Source organism: Dama dama, chromosome 19, assembly GCF_033118175.1.
Source record: "Dama dama isolate Ldn47 chromosome 19, ASM3311817v1, whole genome shotgun sequence".
Lineage (NCBI taxonomy): Eukaryota > Metazoa > Chordata > Mammalia > Artiodactyla > Cervidae > Dama > Dama dama.
In genome coordinates this window covers 90,939,758-90,967,552 of record NC_083699.1, presented here as the reverse complement: position 1 = coordinate 90,967,552, position 27,795 = coordinate 90,939,758, and the positions used below count along the sequence as shown (strand labels likewise).

The 27,795-nt window shown below is 36.8% G+C and overlaps 1 protein-coding gene across 5 annotated transcripts in view; it reads left to right on the top strand.

The window, feature by feature from the left end:
* Window positions 1–27,795, top strand: part of XRN1 (5'-3' exoribonuclease 1) — a 109,808-nt gene that overhangs the window by 5,004 nt on the left and 77,009 nt on the right. For all 5 annotated transcript variants that reach the window (XM_061167778.1, XM_061167774.1, XM_061167775.1 and 2 more), the window contains exons 2-13: window positions 6,705–6,937; window positions 11,247–11,344; window positions 12,445–12,554; window positions 12,645–12,755; window positions 14,275–14,357; window positions 15,592–15,679; window positions 15,761–15,929; window positions 16,814–16,881; window positions 17,203–17,340; window positions 18,926–18,992; window positions 19,202–19,307; window positions 25,998–26,087. In XM_061167778.1, the coding sequence (XP_061023761.1) occupies window positions 6,705–6,937; window positions 11,247–11,344; window positions 12,445–12,554; window positions 12,645–12,755; window positions 14,275–14,357; window positions 15,592–15,679; window positions 15,761–15,929; window positions 16,814–16,881; window positions 17,203–17,340; window positions 18,926–18,992; window positions 19,202–19,307; window positions 25,998–26,087 (1,361 nt within the window). The remainder of the gene's footprint in view (window positions 1–6,704; window positions 6,938–11,246; window positions 11,345–12,444; window positions 12,555–12,644; window positions 12,756–14,274; window positions 14,358–15,591; window positions 15,680–15,760; window positions 15,930–16,813; window positions 16,882–17,202; window positions 17,341–18,925; window positions 18,993–19,201; window positions 19,308–25,997; window positions 26,088–27,795) is intronic.

Below are 27,795 nucleotides of genomic sequence, written 5' to 3'. Positions count from 1 at the left end.
ATCAAGAGGATTCCCCAAGAAAAAGAAATGCAAAAAAGCAAAATGGCTCTCTGAGGAGGCCTTAGAAACAGCTGTGAAAAGAAGCGAAGCAAAAAACAAAGGAGAAAAGAAAAGATATACCCGTTTGAATGCAGAGTTCCAAAGAATAGTAAGGGGAAGGAAATAGGAAGGAGTAATAATAATAGGAAGGAAAGCCTTCCTCAATGATCAGTGCAAAGAAATAGAGAAAAACAATAGAAAGGGAAAGACTAGAGATCTCTTCAAGAAAATTAGAGATACCAAGGGAATATTTCATGCAAAGATGGGCTCAATAAAGGACAGAAATGGTATGGACCTAACAGAAGCGGAAGATATTAAGAAGAGGTGGCAAGAATACACAGAACTGTACAAAAAAGATCTTCACAACCCAGATGATCACTATGGTGTGATCACTCACCTAGAGCCAGACATCCTGGAATGTGAAGTCAAGTGGACCTTAGGAAGCATCACCACGAACAAAGCTAGTGGAGGTGATGGAATTCCAGTTGAGCTATTCCAAATCCTAAAAGATGATGCTGTGAAAGTGCTGCACTCAACATGCCAGCAAATTTGGAAAACTCAGCAGTGGCCACAGGTCTGGAAAAGGTCCGTTTTCATTCCAATCCCAGAGAAAGGAAATGCCAGAGAATGTTCAGACTACTGCACAATTGCACCCAGCTCACACGCTAGTAAAGTAATGCTCAAAATTCTCCAAGCCAGACTTCAACAGTATGTGATCCAAGAACTTTCAGATGTTAATGCTGGATTTAGAAGAGGCAGAGGAACCAGAGATCAAATTGCCAACATCTGTTGGATCATCGTAAAAGCAAGAGAATTCCAGAAAAACATTTACTTCTGCTTTATTGACTATGCCAAAGCCTTTGACTGTGTGGATCACAAGAAACTGTGGAAAATTCTTAAAGAGATGAGAATAGCAGACCACCTGACCTGCCTCCTGAGAACTCTGTATGGAGGTCAAGAAGCAACAGTTAGAACTGGACATGGAACAACAGACTGGTTCCAAACTGGGAAAGGAGTCCTTCAAGGCTGTATATTGTCACCCTGCTTATTTAACTTATATGCAGAGTACATCATGAGAAATGCTGGACTGGATGAAGCACAAGCTGGAATCAAGATTGCCAAGCGAAATATCACTAACCTCAGAAACACATGACACCACCCCATGGCAGAGAGAGAAGAGGTACTGAAGAGCCTCTTGATGAAAGTGAAAGAGGAGAGGTAAAAGCCAGCTTAAAACTCAACATTCAGAAAACTAAGATCATGGCATCTGGTCCTATCACTTCATTGCAAATAGATGGGGAAACAATTGAAACATTGAGAGCCTATTTTCTTGGACTCCAAAATCACTGCATATGGTGACTACAGCCATGAAATTAAAAGACACTTGCTCTTCGGAAGAAAAGCTATGACCAACCGAGACGGCATATTAAATAGCAGGGCCATTACTTCGCCGACATACGTCCATCTAGTCAAAGCTAGATGTACTAGCTAGACATCCCAGTAGTCATGTATGGATGTGAAAGTTGGACCATAAATAAAGCTGAGCACTGAAGAATTGATGCTTTTGAACTGTGTTGTTGGAGAAGACTCTTGAGAGTCCCTTGCACCGCAAGGAGATCAAACCAGTCAATCCTAAAGGAGATCAGTACTGAATATTCATTGGAAGACAGATGCTGAAGCTGAGACTCCAGTACTTTGGCCACCTGATGTGAAGAACTGACTCATTAGAAAAGACCGTGATGCTGGGAAAGATTGAAGGCGGGAGGAGAAGGGGACGATAGAGGATGAGATGGTTGAATGGCATCACTGACTCGATGGACATAAGTTTGAGCAAGCTCTGGGAGTTGCTGATGGACAGAGAAGCCTGGAGTGCTGCAGTCCATGGGGTCGCAAAGAGTCTGACACGACTGAGTGACTGAGCTGAACTGAGTAATTTACTGCCTTTAGTTTGTAGGATATATGTGGAAACAGGAAGGAATATGGCAACTGGTGGGAGAGATAACAGCCAAATCATATAGGACATTTTATGGCATTAAGAATTTGTAGTAAAAAAAAAAAAAGAATTTGTAGTATAAGTTTAAAAAGGCAGCCATGTGATCAGATTATGCTTTAGGAAAATGGCTAAGCTGTGGTGTGAAAACTAGAAACAGGTACTACAGATGGAAAACTGAAGGTATGAAGTAAGGTGGGAAATCTGGGGATGGGGAAAAAGATTGGGTTGCCTGAGACAATGAGAATGGGTAGGAAGGTGATATTCTGGGAACATTTAAGATGTTAAAAACAAAATGAAATCTTTATGGCTAATTAGATATAGAGTAGAAGGAGGGGGAAAGTATAAGATACTTTCTAACTTGCAGATGTAAGAACTCAGTATTATGTCTTAGTAAAAGAGTAGGATTCTTCTGTGTGTGATCATTTTCTTCACCACATTGGCCGATGATTATCATTCCGTATCTTTCTTACTAATCTGAAACCTAAGGGAATTAAAATTTTTTTGTCAAAAAGGAAAATTACGTTTTTTTTAGTTTATAAAGGTACTCATTATATAAAAGTTCATATAATGCAGAAAGATGTGAAAGGTATCATATAGTTGCAGTCAGTCAGTGAAAGTCGCTCAGTTGTCTTGTACTTTTTGCGACCCCATGGACTGTGGCCTGCCAGGCTTCTCTGTCCATGGAATTCTCCATGCCAGAATACTGGACTGGGTAGCCGTTGCCTTCTCCAGGGGATCTTCCCAACCCAGGGATCAAACCCAGGTCTCCAAAATTACAGGCTGATTATTTACAGTCTGGGCTCCCTGGGAAGACCAGTGTATAGTCTAGAGGAAAGAAAAGAGCAAATGAGATTAATCATCCAGGATTAAAGACCAGTAGCATCTTGTTTCTATATCCTTCTAGCTTTTCTATGCAGATACACATGTAGATAAGTATTTTCAAAACATGGGAGAATAATTTACCTGCTGTTTTATAACCTACTTTTGTCACTTGACCATATATATTATGTACTTTGTGTGTGCATGCCCAGTTAGTAGCCCAGCAGGCTCCTCTGTCCCTGGGATTCTCCAGGGAATACTGGAGTTAGTTGCCATGCCTTCCTCCATGGGATGTTCCCAATCCAGGGATCAAACCCACATCTCTTAGATCCCCTCATTGGCAGGCTGATTCTTTACTACTGCGCCACCTGGAAATCATTTTTTACATTATCCCGTACCAAATATGAATAATAATGTCATAATTTGTAATTGCTTTGTAATACTCAGTTGTGTTAATGTACCATTTTCAGTTTTCTTTATTATTAGGCATTGTTTTCATTTTTTATCTTTTCTGAGCATACTACCGTGAATAATTTTGTAGTTACATATTTTTGCACATTTCACATTTCTGATTATTTCTCAGAATAAATTTCTAATAGTAGAAATCCTGAGTCAAAGATTGCACACCTCAGATTTTGATATATGTTTTCATGTTCATTATACCAGTTTATATTACCATCCCAGACTGTTGTGTGTAAATGCCACCTCTCTTTTCTGACTCTGTGATTTTCCTCTAATGTAAAATGGGAAATCTAAATATCTTTTCTTTTAAGATTTTTAACCATAATTGAGAGAATGAATATGTGTTTAACCCAACGTTTGACACCTAATAAGTACTTAATAAATGCCAGCTCTTGCTTTTATTAACATGAAATAGGCATTTCTCCAAACCCTTACCTATACTGGGTAACATTAGTCTTTTGCCAACATTATGGGAAAAATGATGTATCATATTAATTAGAAATCGGGTATGTTGAACATTTTTTTCATATGATTTAAACTTTATGTTTCTTCCTTTTTGAATTGCTTTGCATTTTCCATGCTTTTAACATATAATGTTTTTCTTACTTAATATTTTAGGGGTTTTTTTGTATATTAGAAGTATTGACTTTGTCCTAATTTGCAAGCATCTTCCTGCATTTTGTCATTTTTCAGTTGAGTTTGTTTATGACACTTTCTTGTTAACCCTACAAGATTTTAAAAATACATTTTCAGGGATCAAACCCACATCTCTTAGATCCCCTCATTGGCATTTTCAGGTAGCCAACTTCATCATTTGTTTGATTTATGATTTCTGACTTTCCCCACCTGAAAACTACCAATGTATTTGTATATAATTTTCTGACTTATATTTCTCACATTAAAATGTCTAATCCTTCTGACATTATTTTGTTATAAGTTGAATTACAGTTTTGTTTCCAAGTAGTTAGCTAGGTGCCCCATCCCTTTTTTTCACTGATTTGGAATGTCTCTTATGTACTACCTTTCTGTGTCTCCTTGGACTACAGCTAAAACTATTTGGTTCAATTAAACTATTTTTTAATTTAAAATATCATATAGGGCAGGTTTTCTGTCATTACTCTCCCTTTAATATGCATCCCTGCAAGATTATTTCCTAAGGAAACTTTGTAATCATTTTATAAAGTACCTCCACCCCCTCCAAAAAAATAACCACATTGAGATTTTGATTGAGGTTTTTAGATTTCTTGAAACAGTAATTTTTTTTATTTTTTTTTTTTAAGATTTATTTACTTATGGCTGTGTTGGGTCTTTGTTGCTGTGGGTAGGCCTTCTCCAGTTGCAGTGAGGGGGGACTACTCTCTAGTTGAAGTTCTTGGGTTTCTCACCTTAGTGGTTTTTCTTGTTGCACAGCATGAGATCTAGGCACAGGGGCTTCAGTGGTTGCATCATGTGGACTCAATAACTGTGGAGCACAGGCTTAGTTGTCCTGAGGCATGTGGGATCTTCCCAGGCCAGGGATCGAATGAACCTGTGTCCCCTGCACTGTTAAGAGGATTCTTTACCACTGAGCCACCAGGGAAGCCCCAAACAGTAAATCTTATATGTACATTTAGAACCTCATGATCACAATTGTCATTTCATTTGAACCTGTTACTCAGTAAGAGCATTTAAATTATTTTTTGTGTAATACTTAGTACAATCTTATGTAAAGGGGTATTTTATAAATATGTTTTTGTGGTGTTCATTGATTCAAAGACCAAAACTTTACACCTAAAACTCAAAGGCATACTGTTTTCTCAATAATAAGAAAATATATTGTTACCTAAGTGAAGTGAAAGTGAAAGTCACTCAGTAGTGTCTGACTCTCTGAGACCCCATGGACTATACAGTCCATGGAATTCTCCAGGCCAGAATACTGGAGTACTTTCCCTTCTCCAAGGCATCTTCCCAACCCAGGGATCGAACCCAGGTCTCCCACATTGCCAGGTGGATTCTTTACCAGCAGAGCTACCAGGGAAGCCCCTTTGTTACCTATGCCTGTGGTAAAATTTGAATAATTGTTTCAGAGATAGTTTTCATTAAGTTTAAGAAAGCCCATTATGTTTTTATATTTGAAAATTCAAAATACCTTTCTTTCATTAGCATATAAGGCAGGCTCCTCTCACGTTCCTTTATTTTACTAGATATTAAGTTGTGCCTGTTTCAGTTTTTTGTGTTGTATATTTGTTTCAGAGCGTTCACCTTGAAGTGAAGTGTTAGTTCGCCTTGAAGTGAAGTGTTAGTTGCTCAGTTGTGTCCAGCTTTTTGTGACCCCACAGACTATAGCTTGCCAGGCTCCTCTGTCCATGGAATTCTCCAGGCAAGAATACTGGAGTGGTTGCCATTCCCTTCTCCTGGGGATCTTCCCAACTCAGGGAAGGAAGCTGGGTCTCCTGCATTATAGGCATATTATTTACCTGAGTCTGAGCCATGAGGGAAGCCTTGCCCATAAATATTTAAATGGAGGAAAAGTAGATCGGAATCAGAACCATGAAGGCCTTTCTGTAATAGGAGATGCCTCTTAGCCAAAATTTAGAAATTATTTAATCCATGAATGAAAAATCAGTTTTCAAAATTTCCTAAATTTCTTGGCATAATCTAAGCTTTTTAAATTAATATAACTAAATTAGTGATTCTATTTTCAGTGAAAGTTTTCTAGGTGGTGCTAGTGATAAAGAACCTGCCTGCCAGTGCAGGAGACATAAGAGATGCAGGTTCAATCCCTGGGTTGGGAACGTCCCCTGGAGGAAGGCATAGCGACCCATTCCAGGATTCTTCCCTGGAAAATTCCATGGACAGAGAATCCTGGCAGGCCACAGTCCATGGGGTTGCAAAGAGTTGGACACAACTGAAGCAACTGAGCGCGCGCACGCACACACACACACACACACACACACACACACACTTCAGTGAAACCAGATATTCAATGAGGCTTTAAATCGCTTGTAAAACCTTTTAATGACCATGTGCATATAGCCATTTGATATACATATGTATCATGTTACCCATTTATAGAGAAAATTGAGGCTTTTAGAAATTAATCTCAAACGGAAGAAAGGAGACTAATATTTTGAGTACCAGATCAATCAAGTGCTTTATTTGATGTATTCTCAGGTTATCATATTTTAAATAAGTAAATAATTTCCTGGCAGTAAATGTGATCAAGCTTTTGGTGCATAGTGAAACCACATAATATGTCTCTGTCTTCCTTATTCCTCCTGTTTGTTTATTTATTCAACTGTGTTTACTGAGTTTTTATATAATCAGAATAATCTCCTATATCCTGCTTTTTATCAGATGCTTATGTATATGTGATTATAATAATGGTCTTGGTCATTTTTTTGTTTTTTAGATTCCTGAATTTGATAACTTATACCTGGATATGAATGGAATTATACATCAGTGTTCCCATCCTAATGATGATGATGTTCACTTCAGAATTTCAGATGATAAAATCTTCACTGATATTTTTCACTACTTGGAAGTGTTGTTCCGCATTATTAAGCCCAGGAAAGTATTCTTCATGGCTGTTGATGGTGTGGCTCCTCGAGCAAAGATGAACCAACAGCGTGGGAGGCGTTTTAGGTAAAACATTTATGATTTGTTTTAGAATGCCATTTAGATTAATAAAATATAATATTTTAAAGATAACTGGCTTGGCTTAACACAGTGCGCCTCCTTTTCATGTTTCTTTTCTGCTTAAATCCCCTGCAGAAATGGAAGTTATCTCACACTTACCATGGCACATTTTACCAAGTAAACAAATTAATTATTCAAATGACATGTTATTTCTCAGGGTATATGTTGGATTGGATAAAGTTACTCTGTTCTCTGTCACAAATTTTTCAGACTTCTCAAAACTTAGTAATTTGGAATAGTCGTAGTAAAGTTCCTATAGTATTTCATCCTGAGCTATGGAACTGTGTAGTGAATGAGAGATTGTGCTAATGAGGATGTCACTGACATTTAATTTGACCCTGGGCTTGATTCTGACTCTGCTTGAATACGGGTCCTCTGAATAGAAAGGCAAATGAAACTGCAAGGTGATTAGGGAGTAGAAGAGAGCTGAGTTAGGACACTTAAGTATTATCAACCCTTTGGATAACTTGGGGAGTAAGAGAAGTAAAAGGTTGGAAAAGGGTTGTACACAGAAAAACGATGCTAAAGTAAAAATCCTGTACCTGTGGGATATTTCTAAATAACAGTGAAAACATGCTGTGTCCTTGTTTTGAGTAGCAAAAGTAGAGTTAAGAGGGTTGCTGGAGGTGAAGGAAAGAAACCCTGAGTCTAGTGAGTTTGATAGGTCCATAGCATAATGGGTCCTTTCCTTTTATCACAGTCGTAGGTAAAGGAGAGAATGGGCTCTGTTGAATCAAACGTGGAAAAGATCAAGGAAGGTTGGGAGAGGACTTCAGAGGAGTTTAGCCCTGAGAATGGGAAGAGGATGGTAAACTATAGAGATTTAAATATCAAAAGAGAAAAGACACTGAAGATACTGGAACAATGAACTCCTTGAAGACAGGGGCCATCTCTTACTCAAATTTAGATTCTCAAGTACCACCCAAGACTTTAATCTGAATCTCCAAAAATTGTGCCCTGGAAACTGTTTTTTTTTTTTTTTTACCAGATTCTCCTGATAATTGTTAAACTAATTTTGGGGAGCTGCTGGGCTAGAAAATCTAGTGTTGAAAAGGGATTATATAAGCCCACTGTGTCAGTCACTGTTCAGTTACAGGTCATAGAAGTTTGGTCTAAGCAGAAAGGGATATAATACAGAGAATTGGGTACTTATAAAATCATTGTGAAAGTCAAAAGATTTCTGTCCCCCAGTAGTAGATATAATGACCATCTAAATTAAATTTGCCCAATCCTGTCCATTTTAGTTCACTGATTCCTAAGATGTTGCTATTCAAGCTTGCCATCTCCTTGCTCATATCCAATTTACCTTCATTCACGGACCTAACATTCCAGGTTCCAATGTGGTATTGTTCTTTATAGCACTGGCTTTACTTTCACCACCAGACACACCCACAATTGAGTGTCATTTCCACTTTGGCCCAGCTGCTTCATTCTTTCTGGAGCTATTGGTAATTGCCCTTCACCCATCCCCAGTAGCATATTGAACACCTTCCAACCTGGGGGACTCCTGTTCGAGTGTCATATCTTTGCCTTTCTATGCTATTCATGAGGTTCTCTAGGCAAGAATACTGGACTGGGTTGCTGTTTCCTCCTCCAGTGTACCACATTTTGTCAGAACTCTTCACTGTGACCCGTCTGTCTTGTGTGGCCTACACAGCATGGTTCATAGCTTCATCGAGTTATGTAAGTCCCTTCACCATGACAAGGCTGTGATCCATGAAGGGGTCAATTTAGTTATAATTCAACAATAAAGAAGCCATAAATTTATCTGTTAGCCCCAAGGCCCCAATACATCTGCCATATCTATACTGGAAAAAAAAAACAGATGCCCTGCACCTTGCTTCTCAGCACTTATAAAGTTGCTAAATATTGAAATCTCTTTTGCTGTTGGTAAAACACACCCCTGCCTACAACCCCAGTGCCACAACTGTCATGTACACTTACCAAACTTCTCCCTTCCAAATGTTTTATGGAAACATCTGACAAAATCTAAGTCACATCCAGAAACCTAGCTGAAGGAAGCCTGAGAGTTTAATTTTTTATAGCTTTCCCACCTCAGAAGATGAACTAGAAGAAAGGAGTGGATGTTGAGGGCCAATTCACCATAACCACCACAAGCGTTTACTCAATACTGTGGTGGTATCCCGCGTTCCATGTTTCCCCAAAGTCCCCCAGCTAGCCCTATCTCATTCTCCATAGTGACTGTTGCCTTCATTCGTATTCTCTGATCATAATCTCTACACATCTCTTACTCATTTTTAAGTCTGCTCCTTTCATGCCCCTCATGCCCCTGAAATTTCCTTACAAAATTACAAATAAATTTCTTAAAGAGACTAAATCTAAAGAATAATTCTGTTTTTATATTGCTTCATTTATCTCCTGTATTTAGCAGTGTTGACCATTATTTCTCTCTTGAACTTCTTTCCTATAACCTTCAGGTAACTACTGTCTTTGACCAGGAGTCAAGCCTGGGCCCCAGGAATGGAAGCACTGAGTCCTAACCACTGGACCACCAGGGAATTCCCTCCAACACTACCTTTAAAAAGAAAAACAAAAGTTTATTTATTTGGTTGTGCTGGGCCTTAGTTGTGGCATGTGGAATTTAGTTCCCTGACCAGGGACTGAACCCTGGCCACCTGCATTGAGAGCACCAGAGTCTTAGCCCCTGGACCACCAGGGAGGTCCCCGACTCTACCTTCTTAATCTCCTTATCTTCTCTTCCCCTCCTTTTTTTTTCTTAAAAACTGATGTTTCTTAAGGTTCTGTCCTGTGTCCTGAGAGATTTTATCCACTGGCTTTAATTACTGAAACTGGACAGACTCCCAAGTTATCTTTTGGTGGATATCTCTTCTCAGAACTTCTATATATCCAAATGCCTGCTAAATGACTCTTTCTGGATACCACAGATACATTTCAGGCTTAACATATTCAGAATTGAACTCATCTTTGCCTCAAACTTGCCTTCCTTCTATGTCCCTATTTCTGTGAAAGCAGCATGCAAATAGCTGCGCAACTCCAAAGTCCAAGAGAAATTTGGACCTCTCCCTCTTCCTCATTCCTCACATCTAAGTCATATCTATTTACTTCTTTTCATCTTTACTGCTACTGCGTCAGTCTGGCCTTCATAATCTTCTACCTAGACTAGTAGTTTTACCTTATTCCTGTCCCAGACATTCTCTGTATTACAGCTACATTAAACAGTGTATTTAATTTCTATCTATTTCTTATACTCTAGGGCTTCCCTGGTGGCTCAGATAGTGAAGAATCTGCCTGCAATGCAGGAGACCTGGATTTGATCTCTAGGTCTGGAAGATCCCCTGGAGAAGGGAATGGCTACTCTAGTGCCTGGAGAATTCCATGGACAGAGGAGCCTGGCAGGCTACAGTCCATGGGGTCGCAAAGAGTCAGACACGACTAAGCAACTGTCTCTTCACTGTTTTCTTACACTCTGTCTAGCGTGTAAACTCTAAGAAGAGGAATCATTTCTTTTTTGTTGTAGCCCAAGAACTTATCACATAGTAACATTGAATAATCATTTCTTCAAAGAAGAAAGAGGAGAAATGAGGAAAGAATAGCTTCTATTGGAGAGATTACAAATGAGTTGTTATCTTCAAAGTTTTTGTTATATTGAAGAGGTTGGTGAGAGAGAGGTGAACTCTTCTTTCAAACAAAGAGGAGTTTATCACAGAAATAGAATTCAACAGAGCACAGTAGTTAGAACTAGTAACAGGGCTGTAGAAAATGTACATAAAGCAGGACTTACTCAATTATGTGCCTTGTGGCATATTTGTGTGCCACACGTGAGTTACCAGAGAAACCATACTGGAATTGGGATGCTGATATTCAAAGCTGTTTCTGTCAGACTCTAAAATAATCATCTTCTTCCTAGCAAATTCTGTTGCCTCAAAAATGAAATCATTTTGTCTACTGATGTCATTAATGTTATTAGGCTTTCATTTTAGATATTTTCATGAGGGAATCCAAAGGATAACATTCTATGTCAGTTTTATACTATTATAATGTTCTGCTTCTATAGTCCATAGCTGAAAAACTTAATTCTTTAAATAAATAAAACAAGCAAATCTGAGGCTCATTTTTATTGGTTATAGTCATTTCAAAACTTACATGTTTTGAACTTAAAATTGATGAATTAGTATTTTAGTTACAAAAGCTTCTAAATGACAGTTTACTGTATATAGAGATCTCTTTTTTTCCCAGAAAGTTGAGGATTCTTTTTTTCCCCTTAACATTTAAGGTCAGCAAAGGAGGCTGAAGACAAAATTAAAAAGGCAATAGAAAAAGGAGAAACTCTTCCTGCAGAGGCCAGATTTGATTCCAACTGCATTACACCAGGTAAATTCACTGAGAGAAAAATTCTAGGAAATTTAAAATGTAAATTTAGTTTTCTTTTGTAACCTCTTTTTTTTTTTTTTTTGTCCTTAGAATTCCATTTGTTATATTTTCCCAGTTATGTCACTTCATAAGATGGTTTGGTCACCTTGGTTATAAATGCCCTTATGAAGACCCACTGTAGGAATTTACAGATGCTGATAAGAGCAACTATAGACAGGATTCTCCCACATGCACAGAATTCCTGACCTAGAACGAACTTACAAGATCAGTCCTAGTCTTGGCATTTATTTGTATGAGAACTGACTCAGTGAGGTTGTAGCTCACCCAAGTTCATCTAGCCAGCTTGTTTTATTCTGGATAAGAAACCCATTTTCCTTATCTAGAATGCTTACTGTTTTGCTCCTCAGAGGTGGTTAAGACTTCTGTGACTTTAAGGATTAATTATCAGTATTACAAGTTTAATTTTAAATGCAATAGCATAGTCTGCACTTCCTAGAGTCTAACATCATTATAACCCTTCACATTGAAGAAAAGTCTTAAAATTGTATCTTCTCATTAATTTCTTACTGTGGTAGTTTTCTCTTCATTACGTGCCCTAATGACACTGCTCAATTTAATAAGCAGTTTATCATTATATGGTTTAAGACTGTGTTGCCTTTGACTGTTGATCATCTAGGCTTTTCCTAAAACATAATCATTGTATACTCTGTTTCCAGATTAATAGTAATTTTTTTTAGTTAAAAGTAGTAATAATAACAGTTGTTGTTGTTATTGGCAATCTTACAAAAAGAAAACAAAAACTTTTAGAATCCAGCAGAGGAGATAGAAGATTGACGTTTGTTAGATAGTTGAAACTCTGCCCTTGTGTGAAAATATTTGAAGTATAGTCCCAAGGCAGTAGTAAAATTCTTCGACTTTCTATATCTGACATTAACCTCACATAGGGCTGACTAGTGAAATTGGAAATAGTTGTGATTTGCTTTGCAAGATAAGCAAGAGAGCTTTCAGCCTCCCCACCCATATCCAGTTTCATGCTATCACTGATAACTCTGTTTTTATATCTCATTCAGATTAAATTTCTAAAATCGTTTTATTTAAAGGGACTGAATTCATGGCCAGGTTACATGAACATCTGAAGTACTTTGTAAATATGAAAATTTCTACAGACAAATCGTGGCAAGGAGTTACCATCTACTTCTCAGGCCATGAGGTTATTATCTTTTCTTATTTAAACAGTTTTTCAACTGAATCTTGAGAAATGTAGCATATTACTGCATTTTTTTTTTAACATTATATCTAGACTCCTGGCGAAGGAGAGCATAAAATCATGGAGTTTATCAGATCCGAGAAGGCAAAGCCAGATCATGATCCAAACACCAGGCACTGTCTTTATGGCTTAGATGCTGACTTGGTAGGTAAAATGCTTATTGTTATTGTAGTTTTATGCCATTATGATAAATACCTGTTTAGGAAACTTAGTCTTAATATTAGCAGATTTCTGGTTGTGGAAAGAAATATTAGCGACATGATAATAATTGCTACTTCTGCTGTTACCAAAGTTCAAAACATTTGGAAAAGGTGTTCTTTTGCCATTGTTTATGATCAACAGGTGCATATAGTTAGTATTCACACCTGACTGACCCTAGTGCCGTGAATTCTCTGTTGAGTTCTGGGTAGAGGACCCTTTTTATTCTCATGCTTAATACAGGGTTTTTAATACCGCCTGATAACTCCACAACCCAAGTTTGCTAGACTTTGTTGTTGTTGCTGCTGCACAGAGTCTTCATTGCTGCACTCGGGCTTTCTCTGATTGCAGTGAGTGGGGGCTACTTTTCATTGCATTGTGCAGGGTTCTTTTTTTTTTTTTTTCGTGCAGGGTTCTTATTGCAGTGGCTTCTCTTGTTGCAGAGCATGGGCTGTAGAGCATGGGCTTAGTAGTTGTGGCTCAAGGGCTCAGTTGCTCCACAGCAGCGTCAGAACTTCCTGGACTAGGGATTGAGCTCGTGTCCCCGCATTGGCAGGTGGATTCTTAACCATTGGACCACCAAGGGAAGTCCCTGCTAGACATTTTTTAACTTTTTATTACAGAAATTTGCAAGAATGAACAAAAATAGAAGAGCGAGCATAATGAACGTCTTTGTGTCCTCCTTCCTCCTTCGATTACTTTCAGCTCCTTTTCCTAACCATCTGTATCCTTCCTCCTCCTCCTCTGGATTCTTGAAGTATATGACATTATATTATTTAGTCTATAAATATTTCATGATCGAGAATATTAAAAATAATAAAATAGCTCCAGTGTCATTATCCCATATAAAACAATATTAATAAATCACTCTTTAATATATAGAAAACCATTTAGCATTCTCATTTCCCTGATTGATTCATAAATGTTTTATTTTGTGTGAATCAGGATTAAATTAAACTCTGCATTGCAGTTGGTTGATATGTCTCACTAAACTATTTGACTTACTTTGGGGATTAGAATACTATGTGAGAATATTAACTGAAAAGATCCTTTCCCAGTTTTTTTTTTCCCCAAGGTTTCACCTTCTAAAGGTATCCTGACCTCCAGAAGAGTCCTGTATTTTTCTGATTTGGAAATGCTATTGCCTCTAATTCCTTCCCATTCCCCCATGGCAAGTAGAAAGAAATAAAAACCAAGAGAGATTATTATTATAGGGATGCAGTGGTGTGGTTGTAAAGGTTATGTGAGTCTGAGGTGAACATTGTTTTCTTACGAAAGTACACACAATTTACCCCATTCATCACCTATAAATGGATCATATTTTGAGGTTTATATATTTAACTTGCTAATTATTTTCCTTAAATAAGCATGTTCTTCTTTATATAGAAATGTTGTTGATTGCTTTTGTGAACCTGATGCTATAAAAATGAGAGAATAAAAACATTTCTTAATCATTTTTCAACAGATTATGCTTGGATTAACAAGTCATGAGGCACATTTCTCTCTTTTAAGAGAAGAAGTTCGATTTGGTGGCAAAAAGACTCAAAGGTAAATCATACTGCCTATAAATTGGGAGGTAGACCAGAAATTAAATTAGGAATAGTAATCCCTTAACAGGCATATGGTCTGTAAATATTTTCTCCCATTCTGTGGGCTGCCTTTTAACCCTGTTGATAGTGTCATTTGATGTACAAAATTTTTAAATTTGATGAGTTCCGGTCTATATTTTTCTTTTGTTGTGTATACATTTTAGTGTTGTTCAGTCATTCAGTCATGTTCAACTCTTTGCGACCCCATGGACTGCAGCACGCCAGCCTTCCCTGTCCTTCACTGTCTCCCAGAGTTGGCTCAAATTCATGTCCATGGAGTCATGTACAGTTCTTAGTGTAGTGTCTAAGAAATCATTGCCGAATCCAATGTCATAAAGCTTTTTCCCATTTTAGTCTAAGGGTTTTATAAGTTTTAACTCTTACATTTAAGTCTTTGATCCATGTCAAGTTAATTTCAGTCTCTCAGCATTGATTATGCTCTTAGTGGTGGATTTTTCATAAATTCCCTTAATCATTCTAAGGAAATTCCTTTCTATTTCTGCGTTGCTGAGTATTTTTATCATGAAAGGGTGTTGAATTTTGACATAGGCTTTTTCTGTTGAATGAGTATGTGGGTTTTTTTCCTTTGTTTATTAATATGGTGTATTACATTGATTTATCTTATGTTGAACCATTTTTGCATTCCTGTGAAAATGCCACTTGTTCATGGTGGATAAATGCTTTTAATATGCTCTAAGAAACTTACATTCTTACTTGTAATTAATCTTGGAATATAAGCCAACAGCGAGGAATATAGACCCCTGGACCAAGCCAGGGAAAGGTAAGAGGAGAAAGTAATAGTGCTGCACCATTGAAGCCTTAACCTATACTGCAGTAGATATAAAAGTATATATACTCACTAATCTATATGCTTTTTGCTTGTAGCCATCCTTAGGTGGGCCAGAACAAATCCCATTGATTTCTTACATTTGTTATTTATTATTTAGACTTTCTTAATTCTGTGAGTCCTTCCACAGAAAGCGTGCTCTAAACCAATTATTTTGAACTTTATATCTATTATAATTGTTATTATGTTTTTATCTTACCATTACCCTGCAGCTTACATATAAATTACATGCCTTAATGACAAGAATTAATTATACTGTAGTGATAAATTTTATTTTAAGCCACACTTTTAAACTTGAACCTTAAAAATATAATTAACTCTGTGTTGATCATCTGACTAATTACAGGGTATGCGCACCAGAAGAAACCACATTTCACCTCCTACACTTGTCTTTAATGAGAGAGTATATTGACTATGAGTTTTCAGCATTAAAAGTAAGTATTAACATAAATAGATCAGAGGTGAATATGCAGAAATTTCCAAAGGATTTGACTCTTTTCTTCATATTGCTATAGGACAAGATCACATTTAAATATGATATTGAAAGGATAATAGATGATTGGATTTTGATGGGATTTCTTGTTGGCAATGATTTTATCCCTCATCTACCTCATTTACATATTAATCATGATGCACTGCCTCTTCTTTATGGAACATATATTACCATCCTGCCAGAACTTGGGGGTAAGAAAAGTTTAATATCCATTTGAGGCTACTTTAATTTAAAACTCAACTAACCCTGGAAATGTCACTCAGTTTATTAGATTATTGTATGCACAGCTAAAGTAGGAAAAGAATTTAGAGTTTCTTTTAGTCTAAGGCACCAAGTTCTAAAGTTGCAATTTTCAATGGTTCACAAACAGAGAAGATGACACAAGTTAAGCAATCTCATTTATTCATAGATACCTAACTAATCTCTACCTTTAATGGCTTACAAAAGCCTGCAGAGGTTGTTGGTTTCACTTAGCTCTTTTCATGTTTAACTGTAGAAATTCAGTTTTCTGCATGGATAAACGTCAGAGTATTTACTATCAGGGAGAGACTTTTAGGTTTACGGTGGGAAACTGACAGGTGGTGCTGACGCTGAATGAAGCAGACAGCCGAGTTCCCTGGCAGTCCAGGGGTTAGGACGCCACACATACACTGTCAAAGGCACGGGTTCAGTCTCTGGCCAGGGAACTAAGATCTTGCAGACCATACAATGAATCAATCAATCAATCAATTGAGTAGCAGGATATTTGTCTTTTTCTTCTTAAGTTACCATATCAAATAAGTGACCTCAATTCTAGAACTTGACTTAATTTAATTAACTGTCACCCCAGTGTTTGGAAATTTGGGAGGATTCTTATTATGTAAACCTGAAACTTTTTCTATTTTGCTTCAATTCTTACATATTGTGTATTACAGTAACATCAAGTCTGTAGAAACTAGGGTCACTTATATGGTCCAGCACTGAGTGTTTTTTCTTGATTAATCGAAACTCAATGTTTTGTAAAAAAAAGAATTTATAAAATTATTTTTTTTTAAATGTCAACATTTAGTGCAAATTCATTTTTTGTTCCGTTTAGGTTATATTAATGAAAGTGGGCATCTCAACTTACCTCGATTTGAGAAATACCTTGTGAAACTATCAGATGTAAGTAACTATAAGTTTTTGTTTTTCTGTCCCAGGGTAGCTATAAATGGTCAGTAACCAGTTACATAATACCAGAAGAAAAAATTTCTATAGTTCTACTCCAGTTGGTTATTTTGTATGAATAATTTCATCTAAATTATTTTTGTTTCTACTCACTTTTTATTTTTAGTTTTCAGAGTAGTAAATAAAGTCCCTATATGCATCAAAAGTAATATCTTCTGATTTCCTATGCCCTAGAAGCAGTCATTGTTAAAAGTTTGTTTTATTTTCTTCTAGACATACTTAAGTTATTTTAAAATAAATTTAACTATTTCTGTGTAGTTTGATCGAGAACACTTCAGTGAAGTTTTTGTGGACCTCAAGTGGTTTGAAAGCAAAGTTGGTAACAAGTACCTCAATGAAGCAGCAGGTGTTGCAGCAGAAGAAGCCAAGAACTTCAAGGAAAAGAAAAAATCAAAGGTGTCCATTTTTTTAGGTGTCCTTTCATTTTTTTACCTGTAAAGGTAAAACTGATATTCCTTGTTTCTCATTTTCTTTCTTATGATTTTGGGGTTCCTCATTTTGGTTTCATTTCCTCTTTTCCTTTATGTTCATTTTAAAAATTGTTTGGTTTCTTTTTCTGTATTAGATACCATCATTTAAATCTGATCTTTGAAAAGCAGTTTATTTTTGCCATTGAAAAGCATTGCATTTTCTTTGCTCTTCCATTCTATTAATAAGTGTAGAGACATTTCTAAGAACCCAGAAAATTAGTTATCTCTTTAAAAATGTGGATATTTATAGTAGCATTTAATGTTATAAGATCACTTATTTTTCTCTAGAAATAATTTATAAAATCATATATAAAATACAGTGTCATAATATATGGTAAATGTTAGGTGCTTGATAAATGAATAATAGAGCCACTTAGAATATGCTAGTACCCTGTAAAACACCTTTTGTAAGCCGTAAAGAATGTCTTATGTGTGTTAGCTTGGAAAATAAACCTCTTCTGAAATTCTCCTCAGCCAGTCCATAGTTATTGGATTCTGGTGAAATTGTTGAGCTTCCTGTAGTCTCTTGGCTGTACTGCTTCTATTTAAGTTCAAGCCTAATAGCTCTTGCTCCAGAAAGGGCAACTATCCTGATCTTAGTGTAGTCTTTCTAACTGCTTAGCTTTTCCTCTATGGAACTTAGCAGCAGTTTGCATTCTACTCTGTTTTTTATCTTAATAAAACAGGCTCTGCAACTTTTGGGGGACGTTTACTCCAAACTTAAATATCAGTAATCCCTGGCTCCACCCACCTCAGCTCATTCCTTAAACTTCACAAGTCGTCTGGGGGTATGTAGTTAACTTTAGAGACACAGGTAAAACAAAGAAACTGGAGAAACAGCCCAGACAAAAAAATTGGCAGAGACCCTAGATTGGAAGAACTAGTGAAAGTCACTGGCAGTTGGTAGGCAATCAGAAAATAGAGAAGAGAAAGGATGAAATTACAAGAGTGGAAAAATAGATGGGCAGGATATGAACAATGTGATGAAATGGAAGAACTTTAGAAAAGCAGATGAGTTGCGTGGAAGAAAATAGAAGTGGAGGGTAGAGTTATAGGAACGATGGGAACCAGAGATATAAAAAATAGGTAATAGTTGTAATTATTGGATTCAGTTATAAACAGATTGTTTCTTGTTAACAGTAGCGTGGAATTTGACATATAAAAATGTTGAAAGGATTTGATATTGATTGTGTACTTTTCTCTAAGTAAATGAAATGATTTTGAAATGTTTTTTCTTAGACAAATATTTTTCTTTTGTATTGGTGAGCATTGTTACTTATCATTGAGGGGCCTAAATGTTAAGTTGTAATAATAAAGATTTTAGCTTCAGGAAACAAGTGATATAAAACCAAAAACATTTACACAGCATTTGAGGATTATTTTTAAAATAAACTTTTACAGTATGTCACTTAAAGATCATTCAGTTATCTTTAATATTTTGTAAATCTTTCTGTTAAATGTCTCATCTTGAAGTATATCTTGCTTTTATATTGATTTATAATTTTTAATAGGGCCAGGAAAATTCCATATGTTGGGCTGCTTTAGACAAAAATGGAGAAGAAGTGGTAACTTCTAAGGGTGAGTACAAACTGTATTTTAATATATGTTATTTTTTTCGACAGAATAGTTATTATATTCCATTATTAGGACTAATTCAGTAATATTGGATGAAACAGATTTCTATGATAGTTTATAAACATCTACTTTGACGTGTATTTATCAAAGCATTAAATGGAAAAATGGAATGTTCTTAATTGTCAGCCACTGTCTGTTTATCTTTTTTCCAGATAATTTAGAAGAAGAGATGGAAGATGATGACCTATTTGAAACCGAGTTTAGGCAATATAAAAGAACATATTACATGACAAAGATGGGAGTTGACGTAGTTTCTGAGTATGTTCTTGCCATTGCTTTTACTTTAAAGTAGGAAAAAGTAGACTTTGCAGTTCTACAGAAAACAGCATGATTTTGATGGTTACGGTAATGGGAAGAAAGGATTTTTTGTTTCGCAAATTACTGTAGACCTTTCAACTACTGTGGTTTTGAAGAAGATAATATTCATTGGCATGTATTATGCAGTATACCCTTGAATAACATGGGCTTGATCTGCATAGGTCCACTTACATGTGGATTGTTTTTACTGAAGACTTAATACAGTACTGCATTTTTCCCAGTTGGTTGAATCCATAGATGTGGAACTGCAGATACAGAGAGCTATCTAAAGTTATGAGTGGATTTTCTACTGCAAGAGGGTTGGCGTCCCTAACTTCTGCATTGTTCAAGTCTCAACTGTATGCCTATGATAAAAATTGCCAGATAGAAAATGGTTAGTGTTTTGCTTCATTTCTTCTAAAGCTCACATCACACTTATCTCAAAGGCTACCTGGCTCAGCCTCAGGTTAGGAACTAGTATAAAAGTTCCTTAACAGCTTGACCTCTAAAATGGTGGCTCACATTCTGAACTACAGCCCTCTATAACAGTTCAGTTCAGTTCAGTCACTCAGTTGTGTCCAACTCTTTGCAATCCTGTGGACTGCAGGACACCAGACTTCCCTGTCCATCACCAACTCCCGGAGCTTGCTCAAACTCAGGTCCACAGAGTCAGTGATGCCATCCAACCATCTCAAACTCTGTCGTCCCCTTCTCCTCCTGCCTTCAGTCTTTACCAGCATCAGGGTCTTTTCCAGTGAGTCAGCACTTTACATCAGATGGCCACAGTATTGGAGCTTCAGCTTCTGCATCAGTCCTTCCAAAGAATATTCAGGACTGATTTCTTTTAGGATTGACTGCTTTGATCTCCTTGCAGTCCAAGGGACTCTCAAGACTCTCAAGAGTCTTCTCCAACACCTCAGTTAGAAAGTATCAGTTCTTTAGCACTCAGCCATCTTTATGGTCCAAATCTCACGTCCATACATGACTACTGGAAAGCCATAGCTTTGACTATACAGACTTTTATTGGCAAAGTGATGTCTCTGCTTTTTAATACGCTGTCTAGGTTTGCATAGCTTTTCTTCCAAGGAGCAAGCATCTTTTAATTTCATATCTACAGTCACTGTCTGCAGTGATCTTGAAGCCTAAGAAAATAAAATCTGTAACTGCTTCCTTTTTTTCCCTTATTTGCCTTGAAGTAATGGGACCAGATGCCATGATCTTAGTTTTTTGAATGTTGAGTTATAAGCCAGCTTTTTACTCTCCTCTTTCATCTCCTCAAGAGGCTCTTTAGTTCCTCTTCACTTTCTGCCATAAGGGTGGTGTCATCTGCATATTTGAGGCTGCTGATATTTCTCCTGGCCATCTTGATTCCAGCTTGTGATTCATCCAGCCTGGCATTTCACTTGATGTACTCTGCTCAACATTCAGAAAACTAAGGTCATGGCATCTGGTCCCATCACTTCATGGGAAATAGATGGGGAGACAGTGGAAACAGTGTCAGACTTAATTTTTGGGGGCTCCAAAATTACTGCAGATGGTGATTGCAGCCATGAAATTAAAAGACGCTTACTCCTTGGAAGGAAAGTTATGACCAACCTAGATAGCATATTAAAAAGCAGAAACATTACTTTGCCAACACAGGTCCATCTAGTCAAGGCTATGGTTTTTCCAGTGGTCATGTGTGGATGTGAGAGTTGGACTGTGAAGAAAGCTGAGCGCCGAAGAATTGATGCTTTTGAACTGTGTTGTTGGAGAAGCCTCTTGAGAGTCCCTTGGACTGCAGGGAGATCCAAGAAGTCCATCCTAAAGGAGATCAGTCCTGGGTGTTCATTGGAAGGACTGATACTGACGCTGAAACTCCAATACTTTGGCCACCTCATGCGAAGAGTTGACTCATTGGAAAAGACCCTGATGCTGGGAGGGATTGGGGACAGGAGGAGAAGGGGACGACAGAGGATGAGATGGCTGGATGGCATCACCGACTTGATGGACATGAGTTTGGGTAAACTCCTGGAGTTGGTGATGGACAGGGAGGCCTGGCATGCTGCGATTCATGGGGTCGCAAAGAATCGGACACGACTGAGCAACTGAACTGAACTGAACTGAACTCTGCATATAAAATAAATAAGCAGGATGATAATATACAGCCTTGTCATACTGCTTTCCCAATTTTGAACCAGTCCGTTGTTCCATGTCCAGTTCTAATTGTTGATTCTTGACCTGCATACAGGTTTCTCAGGAAACAGGTAAGGTGGTCTGGTACTCCCATCTCTTTAAGAATTTTCCGCAGCTTGTTGTGATCCACACAATCAAAGGCTTTCATGTAGTCAATGAAGCAGATGATTTTCTGGAATTCCTTTGCTCTCTCCATGATCCAACAAATGTTGGCAATTTGATCTCTGGTTCCTCTGCATCTTTGAAACCCAACTTGTAATCTAGATGTTCTCGGTTCATGTATACTAAAGCCTCACTTAAAGGATTTTGAGCATAACCTTGCTAGCATGTGAAATGAGCACAATTGTCTGGTCATTGGAGCATTCTTTGGCATTGCTCTTCCTTGGGATTGGAATGAAAACTGACGTTTTCCAATCCTGTGACCACTGCTGAGTTTTCCAAATTTGCTGACATGCTGAGTGCAGCACTTTCATAGCATCATCTTTTAGGATTTGAAATAGCTCAGCTGGAATTCCATCACCTCTACTAGCATTGTTTGGAGTAATGCTTCTTAAGGCCCACTTGACTTCACACTCCAGGATGGCTGCCTCTAGTTGAGTGACTACACAATCATGGTTATCAGGGTTATTAAGACCTTTTTTATATAGTTCTGTGTATTCTTGCCATCTCTTAATCTCTTCTACTTCTATTAGGACCTTACCATTTCTGTCCTATATCATGCCTGTCCTTACATGAAATGTCCCCTTGGTATCTCCAATTTTCTTGAATAGATCTCATCCTTCCCATTCTGTTGTTTTCCTCTATTTCTATGCATTTTTCATTTACTTATCTCTACTTGCTGTTCTCTGGACTTCTGCATTCTATTGGGTATATCTTTCCCATTCTCTCCTGCCTTTTGCTTTTCTTCTTTCCTCAGTTATTTGTAAAGCCTCCTCAACCAACCAGTTTGCCCTTTTACATTTCTTTTTCTTTGGGATGCTTTCAGTCACTGCCTCCTGTACAGTGTTATAAACCTCTGTCCGTGGTCCTTCAGGCACTCTTTCAGATGCAGTCCTTTGAATCTATTTGTCACTGCCACTGTATGATCATAAGGGATTTGATTTAGGTCGTACCTGAATGGCCTAGTGGTTTTCCCTACTGTCTTCAGTTTAAGCCTGAATTTTGCACTCAGGAGCTCATGATCTGAGCCACAGTCAGCTCCAGTTTGCTTACTGTATAGAGCTTCTCCATCTTTGGCTGCAAAGAACATAATCAATCTGATCTCAATATTGACTATTGGTCTAGTGCCAGGCACTATCCTAAACATTTAAAAAATATTAACTCATTTATAATTTAAAAATATAAGCATATATAAATATATGTAATAATGTGAAAATGTTAAATTGTAATTCTCACAACAGTTTTTTAAGATAAGTAGAATTATTATTATTATTTTAAAATAGAGGAAGTTAAGGAATAGAGAGATTTAAGTGATTTGCTCCAGGTGATATGCAAAGGTAATGAGTGGCAAAGCCAGACTATAAGTAACAGGCAATCTGGCCCCGGAGCCCATCCTTAACCATGAAATGAGGCTGTTTTTCTGTCAATGAGATAAAGTTTCATAAAATTCTTTGTACCCTTATTATATACACTATACTTATATATTTTCTATACTATTATTTTTACTTTTTAAAAAAATAAAATACTAAGAATGTTTCCTAGAGACTGCTCAAGGAAAGACCCAAGATTTCCATGTTGCTCCATTTACTCAGACTGTTTTCTAGTCTAGACATCGTCTTTGTGTAAGGCCTGTATTCATACTTACTTCTGGTAGCTAGAGATAAAGAAATTGTAGTACAGCCATCAGGTCATTTGAAGTTTTGTCAGATATCATTAGCAAGTAGGACTTTTGAGACTTAGAAATAAAATAGTTATGCATTTAATTCTTTATTCCTTAGTTCTTATATTTCCTTGATTATGTTATAGAGAAGTATAGTAGCTGCAATTAAATGCTTGATTTGCTAGGGGACTACTCTTCTGTTTTATTTCCTTTTTATTTATTAAAATATGAGGTTATAAAAATGAGATACTGTTTGTTTGCCTAGCAAATAAGCAAATCTTTTTAAGTTGTTATATTCAGTGGTCCAGGAGTGGTGGTAGATTTCTTCCCTTGATATCTGATGGAAATATAAGTAGGCAAAATTATTTTGGAGGGCTTCGCTGGTGGCTCAGTGGTAAAGAGTCCACCTGCCAATGCATGGGACACGAGTCTGATCCCTGATCTGGGAAGTTCCCATATGCTGCAGAGCAACTCAGTCCGTGCACCACAGCTCTTGAGCCTGTCCTCTAGAGCCCGGGAACCGCAACTGCTGAGCCATTCTCTGTAAAAAGAGAAGCCACTGCAATGAAAAGCCCACACACTGCAACTAGAGAAAAGCCTGAACAGCAGTGAAGATCCAGCACAGCCAAAAATAAATAAATAGAAATTATTTTTAAAAAATATTTTGGAAAGTATGTATCTAAAAGCCTTTGACCCAATCATTCTAATTGTTAATCTATCATAAAAATATAAACTTAGACACAGATGATCTTTATACACAAGGAAATTTTTTTAAATAGTAAAAAATTAGAAACAATAGACGTGTCCAGTGAGAAGATTCATCATAATTGTCTCCACTTCCTCCTCATTACAGTCACTATCTCTGCCATCTCTAGTGCTTCCAGAATATATAGAACTGTTAAACTGGTAGTTATGAAAAGTTAATAAAAATTTAGAAAGATACTTTCAGTAAATTATTAAATATAAATTTTAAAAGAGGATACAAAATCATATACACAGTATACTGTCATTTATATTTAAAAAGGAAAAACTTGGGGATAAAAAGACTGAGAAAAATACCAAAATGTCAAACCAAAATTACATACCAAAACATACCAAAATTACTATAAGGTAATAAAAGCGCTTTTCATCATTGTCTCAGTTTTCAATAATGAAACAGTTCTTTTATAATAAGAGTCACGCATTTCATTTTAAAAAATGTAACTTCCAGAAATGCGTAGATCTACAATTTCACTTAGGAATATCTGCCTGGGGGCCTCCCTGTTGGCTCAGATGGTAAACCTCCACCTGAATTTTGGTAGCAAACACTAACAAGTGTTATAGCCACTTTGGGGTTTACCTAGGGTGCTCATTTTTTAATTAATTAATTTTATCCTTGTTTGCTCTGAGTCTTTGTTGCTGATCACGGGCTTTCTCTAGTTGCAGCAAGCGGGGCCTACTCTTCATCTCAGTGCACAGGCTTCTCATTGTGGTGGCTTCTCTTGTGGAGCACAGGCTTGGACTTGCAGGCTTCAGTCGTTGTGGCTTACAAGCTTAGTTGCTCCACAGCCTGTGGGATCTTCCCAGTTCAGTTCAGTTCAGTTCAGTCACTCAGTCGTGTCTGACTCTTTGCAACCCCATGAACTGCAGCAGACCAGGCCTCTCTGTCCATCACCAACTCCCGGAGCCTACCCAAACTCATATCCATTGATTGGTGATGCCATCCATCCATCTCATCCTCTGTCGTCCCCTTCTCCTCCTGCCCTCAATCCCTCCCAGCATCAGGATCTTTTCAAATGAGTCAGTTCTTCACATCAGGTGGCCAAAGTATTGGAGTTTCAGCTTCAACATCAGTCCTTCCAATGAACACCCAGGATTGATCTTTAGGATGGACTGGTTGGATCTCCTTGCAGTCCAAGGGACTCTCAAGAGGCTTCTCCAGCAACACAGTTCAAAAGCATCAATTCTTCAGTGCTCAGCTTTCTTTACAGTCCAGCTCTCACATCCACACATGACCACTGGAAAAACCATAGCCTTGATCTTCCCAGACCAGGTATCAGTCTCTTGTGCCCTTCATTAGGAGGTGGACTCCCAGCCACTGTACCACCGGGGAAGTCCTCAGGGTGCTCTTTTTTTGCTGTGTGTGTGTGATTATTTTACCTTAAATGATAGTTTTTTGAGAAAAAGACATTAAAGGGAATATTGTTCAGTGAATATAATACTTTTCAAAATATGTTCTAGCTGCTATAACCAGATTTTAAAATCTTCCTGATTTCCTCCTGTGATTCTCTCAGGCATCCTGCCAAATAAGATTTCCATCTTTGTTTTCCATCACACTCTGAATATTTAAGAAAGTGGTAGTGCCACTGTTTAGAAAGCTTCATTAAACCTTCAAACTTGATACCAAAGATATAGTACATTGACTGTAAGTATGCACAGCAGGTTTAAGTAGTCAAATAGTTGGTTTAGGAAAACTATAAGGCAAATTTTTAATCTGGTATGATAGAATTTTTTACAATAATATTTTAGAGTTTTTTCTGATTGCAGTTTTTGGCTTATTCATTGATTAAATAAAACGTGTGAGGCAGAATGTGATATTAGGAGATATCATGTTTTAAACACAATGGCCTGTCTTCAGGAAATAATGTTAAAATGAAAATATTCTTTTCTGTTTTCAGTGACTTTCTGGCTGATCAAGCTGCATGTTATGTTCAGGCGATACAGTGGATTTTGCACTATTACTATCATGGCGTTCAGTCCTGGAGCTGGTGAGGGAATAAAAACCAAAATAAAGTTTTGTATTTTATAATGGCTCATTCTACTGTAAGCTCATTTGATAATCTCTCCTTTTTACTTCTATTTATGATATTAATAGTATTTTTAAAAAGGTACATACAGCCAAGTTTAAAGGAAAAAGAATCTTTTTTAGTATTGTAATATTTTAAAAAGATCCTTTTATAACAAAGATACTTCCAGCTGTAGTAGATGGCCCATAATAAAAAGCTCTCTGTTAATCTAAGGATTTAAATTTTCTATCATAATGAATGAAGTGTCACAAAGTCTTGACAATTACTGGGTCTGAGTGATGGTTAAGTGGGATTGTTTATTATATTCTTCTCTACATCTTTATATGTTTGAAAATTTTTTCTGTTAGGAGTAATGAAGAATGAATTATATGAATGTTAGACTGGGAAGGGTAATGAAGAAAGGAGAAAAGAATTTACTTCTCCTGGAATAGTAATAACTCTCTATTTATCTCATGTTTCCTATTCCAGCAAGTTCCATCTACATTTCCAAACCATCCACTGAAATAGAAAACAAGTCAAAAAATGATACAGGGAAAAATAGACACTTTTAAGTGATGAGATAGCTTGTTTTGTTTTGTTTTGAGAGCACCTTCTAGGCTCTGTTTTAAAGCACCAACAGTAAAACATACCAGTGCAGAATAATGTGGCATTAATTATTAATAGAATTTTGCTTACTAATAGCCTTTAAAAAAATATCTGCAATAACTAACAGGATTCTCAGGGCATCTCTGAAGAGCACTCTAGTGACAAAAAATATCCTTGATTTGCCATTTTTTAAGAGAGTGAGTATAAGTTATACCTATTATATTACCAGGCATTGAGGCCAAGCACTTGTAAAGCGTGTGCTCATATAGTCCTCAAAGCTGTTTAAAGTAAATTTTGTTTTCTGCTTTTGATAGATGAGGCTCAGAGGATTAAATAACCTTTCCAGTGTCACGCACCAGTATTCAAGTGCATGCCTATCTGATTTCCAAAGTCTATTGTTCTGCATGCAATTCTGCCTCCTAAACGTTCCCATTCTTTTGAAGTATGCCATAATTGTGGAATATAAAATTATTTTGTTGGCTTTTATTTTTATGTTTTTAGTCAGACCTTAAGAACATTGAAATTATTTTTAAATTTTTTAAAAATTATATGTTTAGGGTAATTGGCTTTTTTAAAAATTTTAATTTTTAACAAAAAATGAAAAAATTATATGTTTGAAATTTCTAAAAATATTTCTTCATGTTAAATATGGGAAGATTTTAAAAACAAAAAGTTGGTGTGCATGATTGACAAATGGTTTAATCCTTATCACAAACACAATATATATGTATACACACTAATTCAAAGATGATGATTCTTAGAGCTGACTAGTAACAACCATATGAGCTCAGACTTCCCTGTGTCTTCGTGAGAGAAGCTCAGGCCCACATGAAGTAACTGAATGTCTTCTGACTGCCTCATTAGTTCATTCTGAGAATCTATTGTTTGGAAGATTGACACTCAATACTTCTGAAACTGGAGTCATTGTATTATTTATATAAAAAAGAAATTATTTTTATATGTGTTATTAATATATATACCCTTCAATTACATACGTCTAAATTTTTGAAATACAAACTGCACTTTAAAAATTAAGGAAATAAAATACTTGTTGTCATCAAATAATCTACATTTTTCAACATTG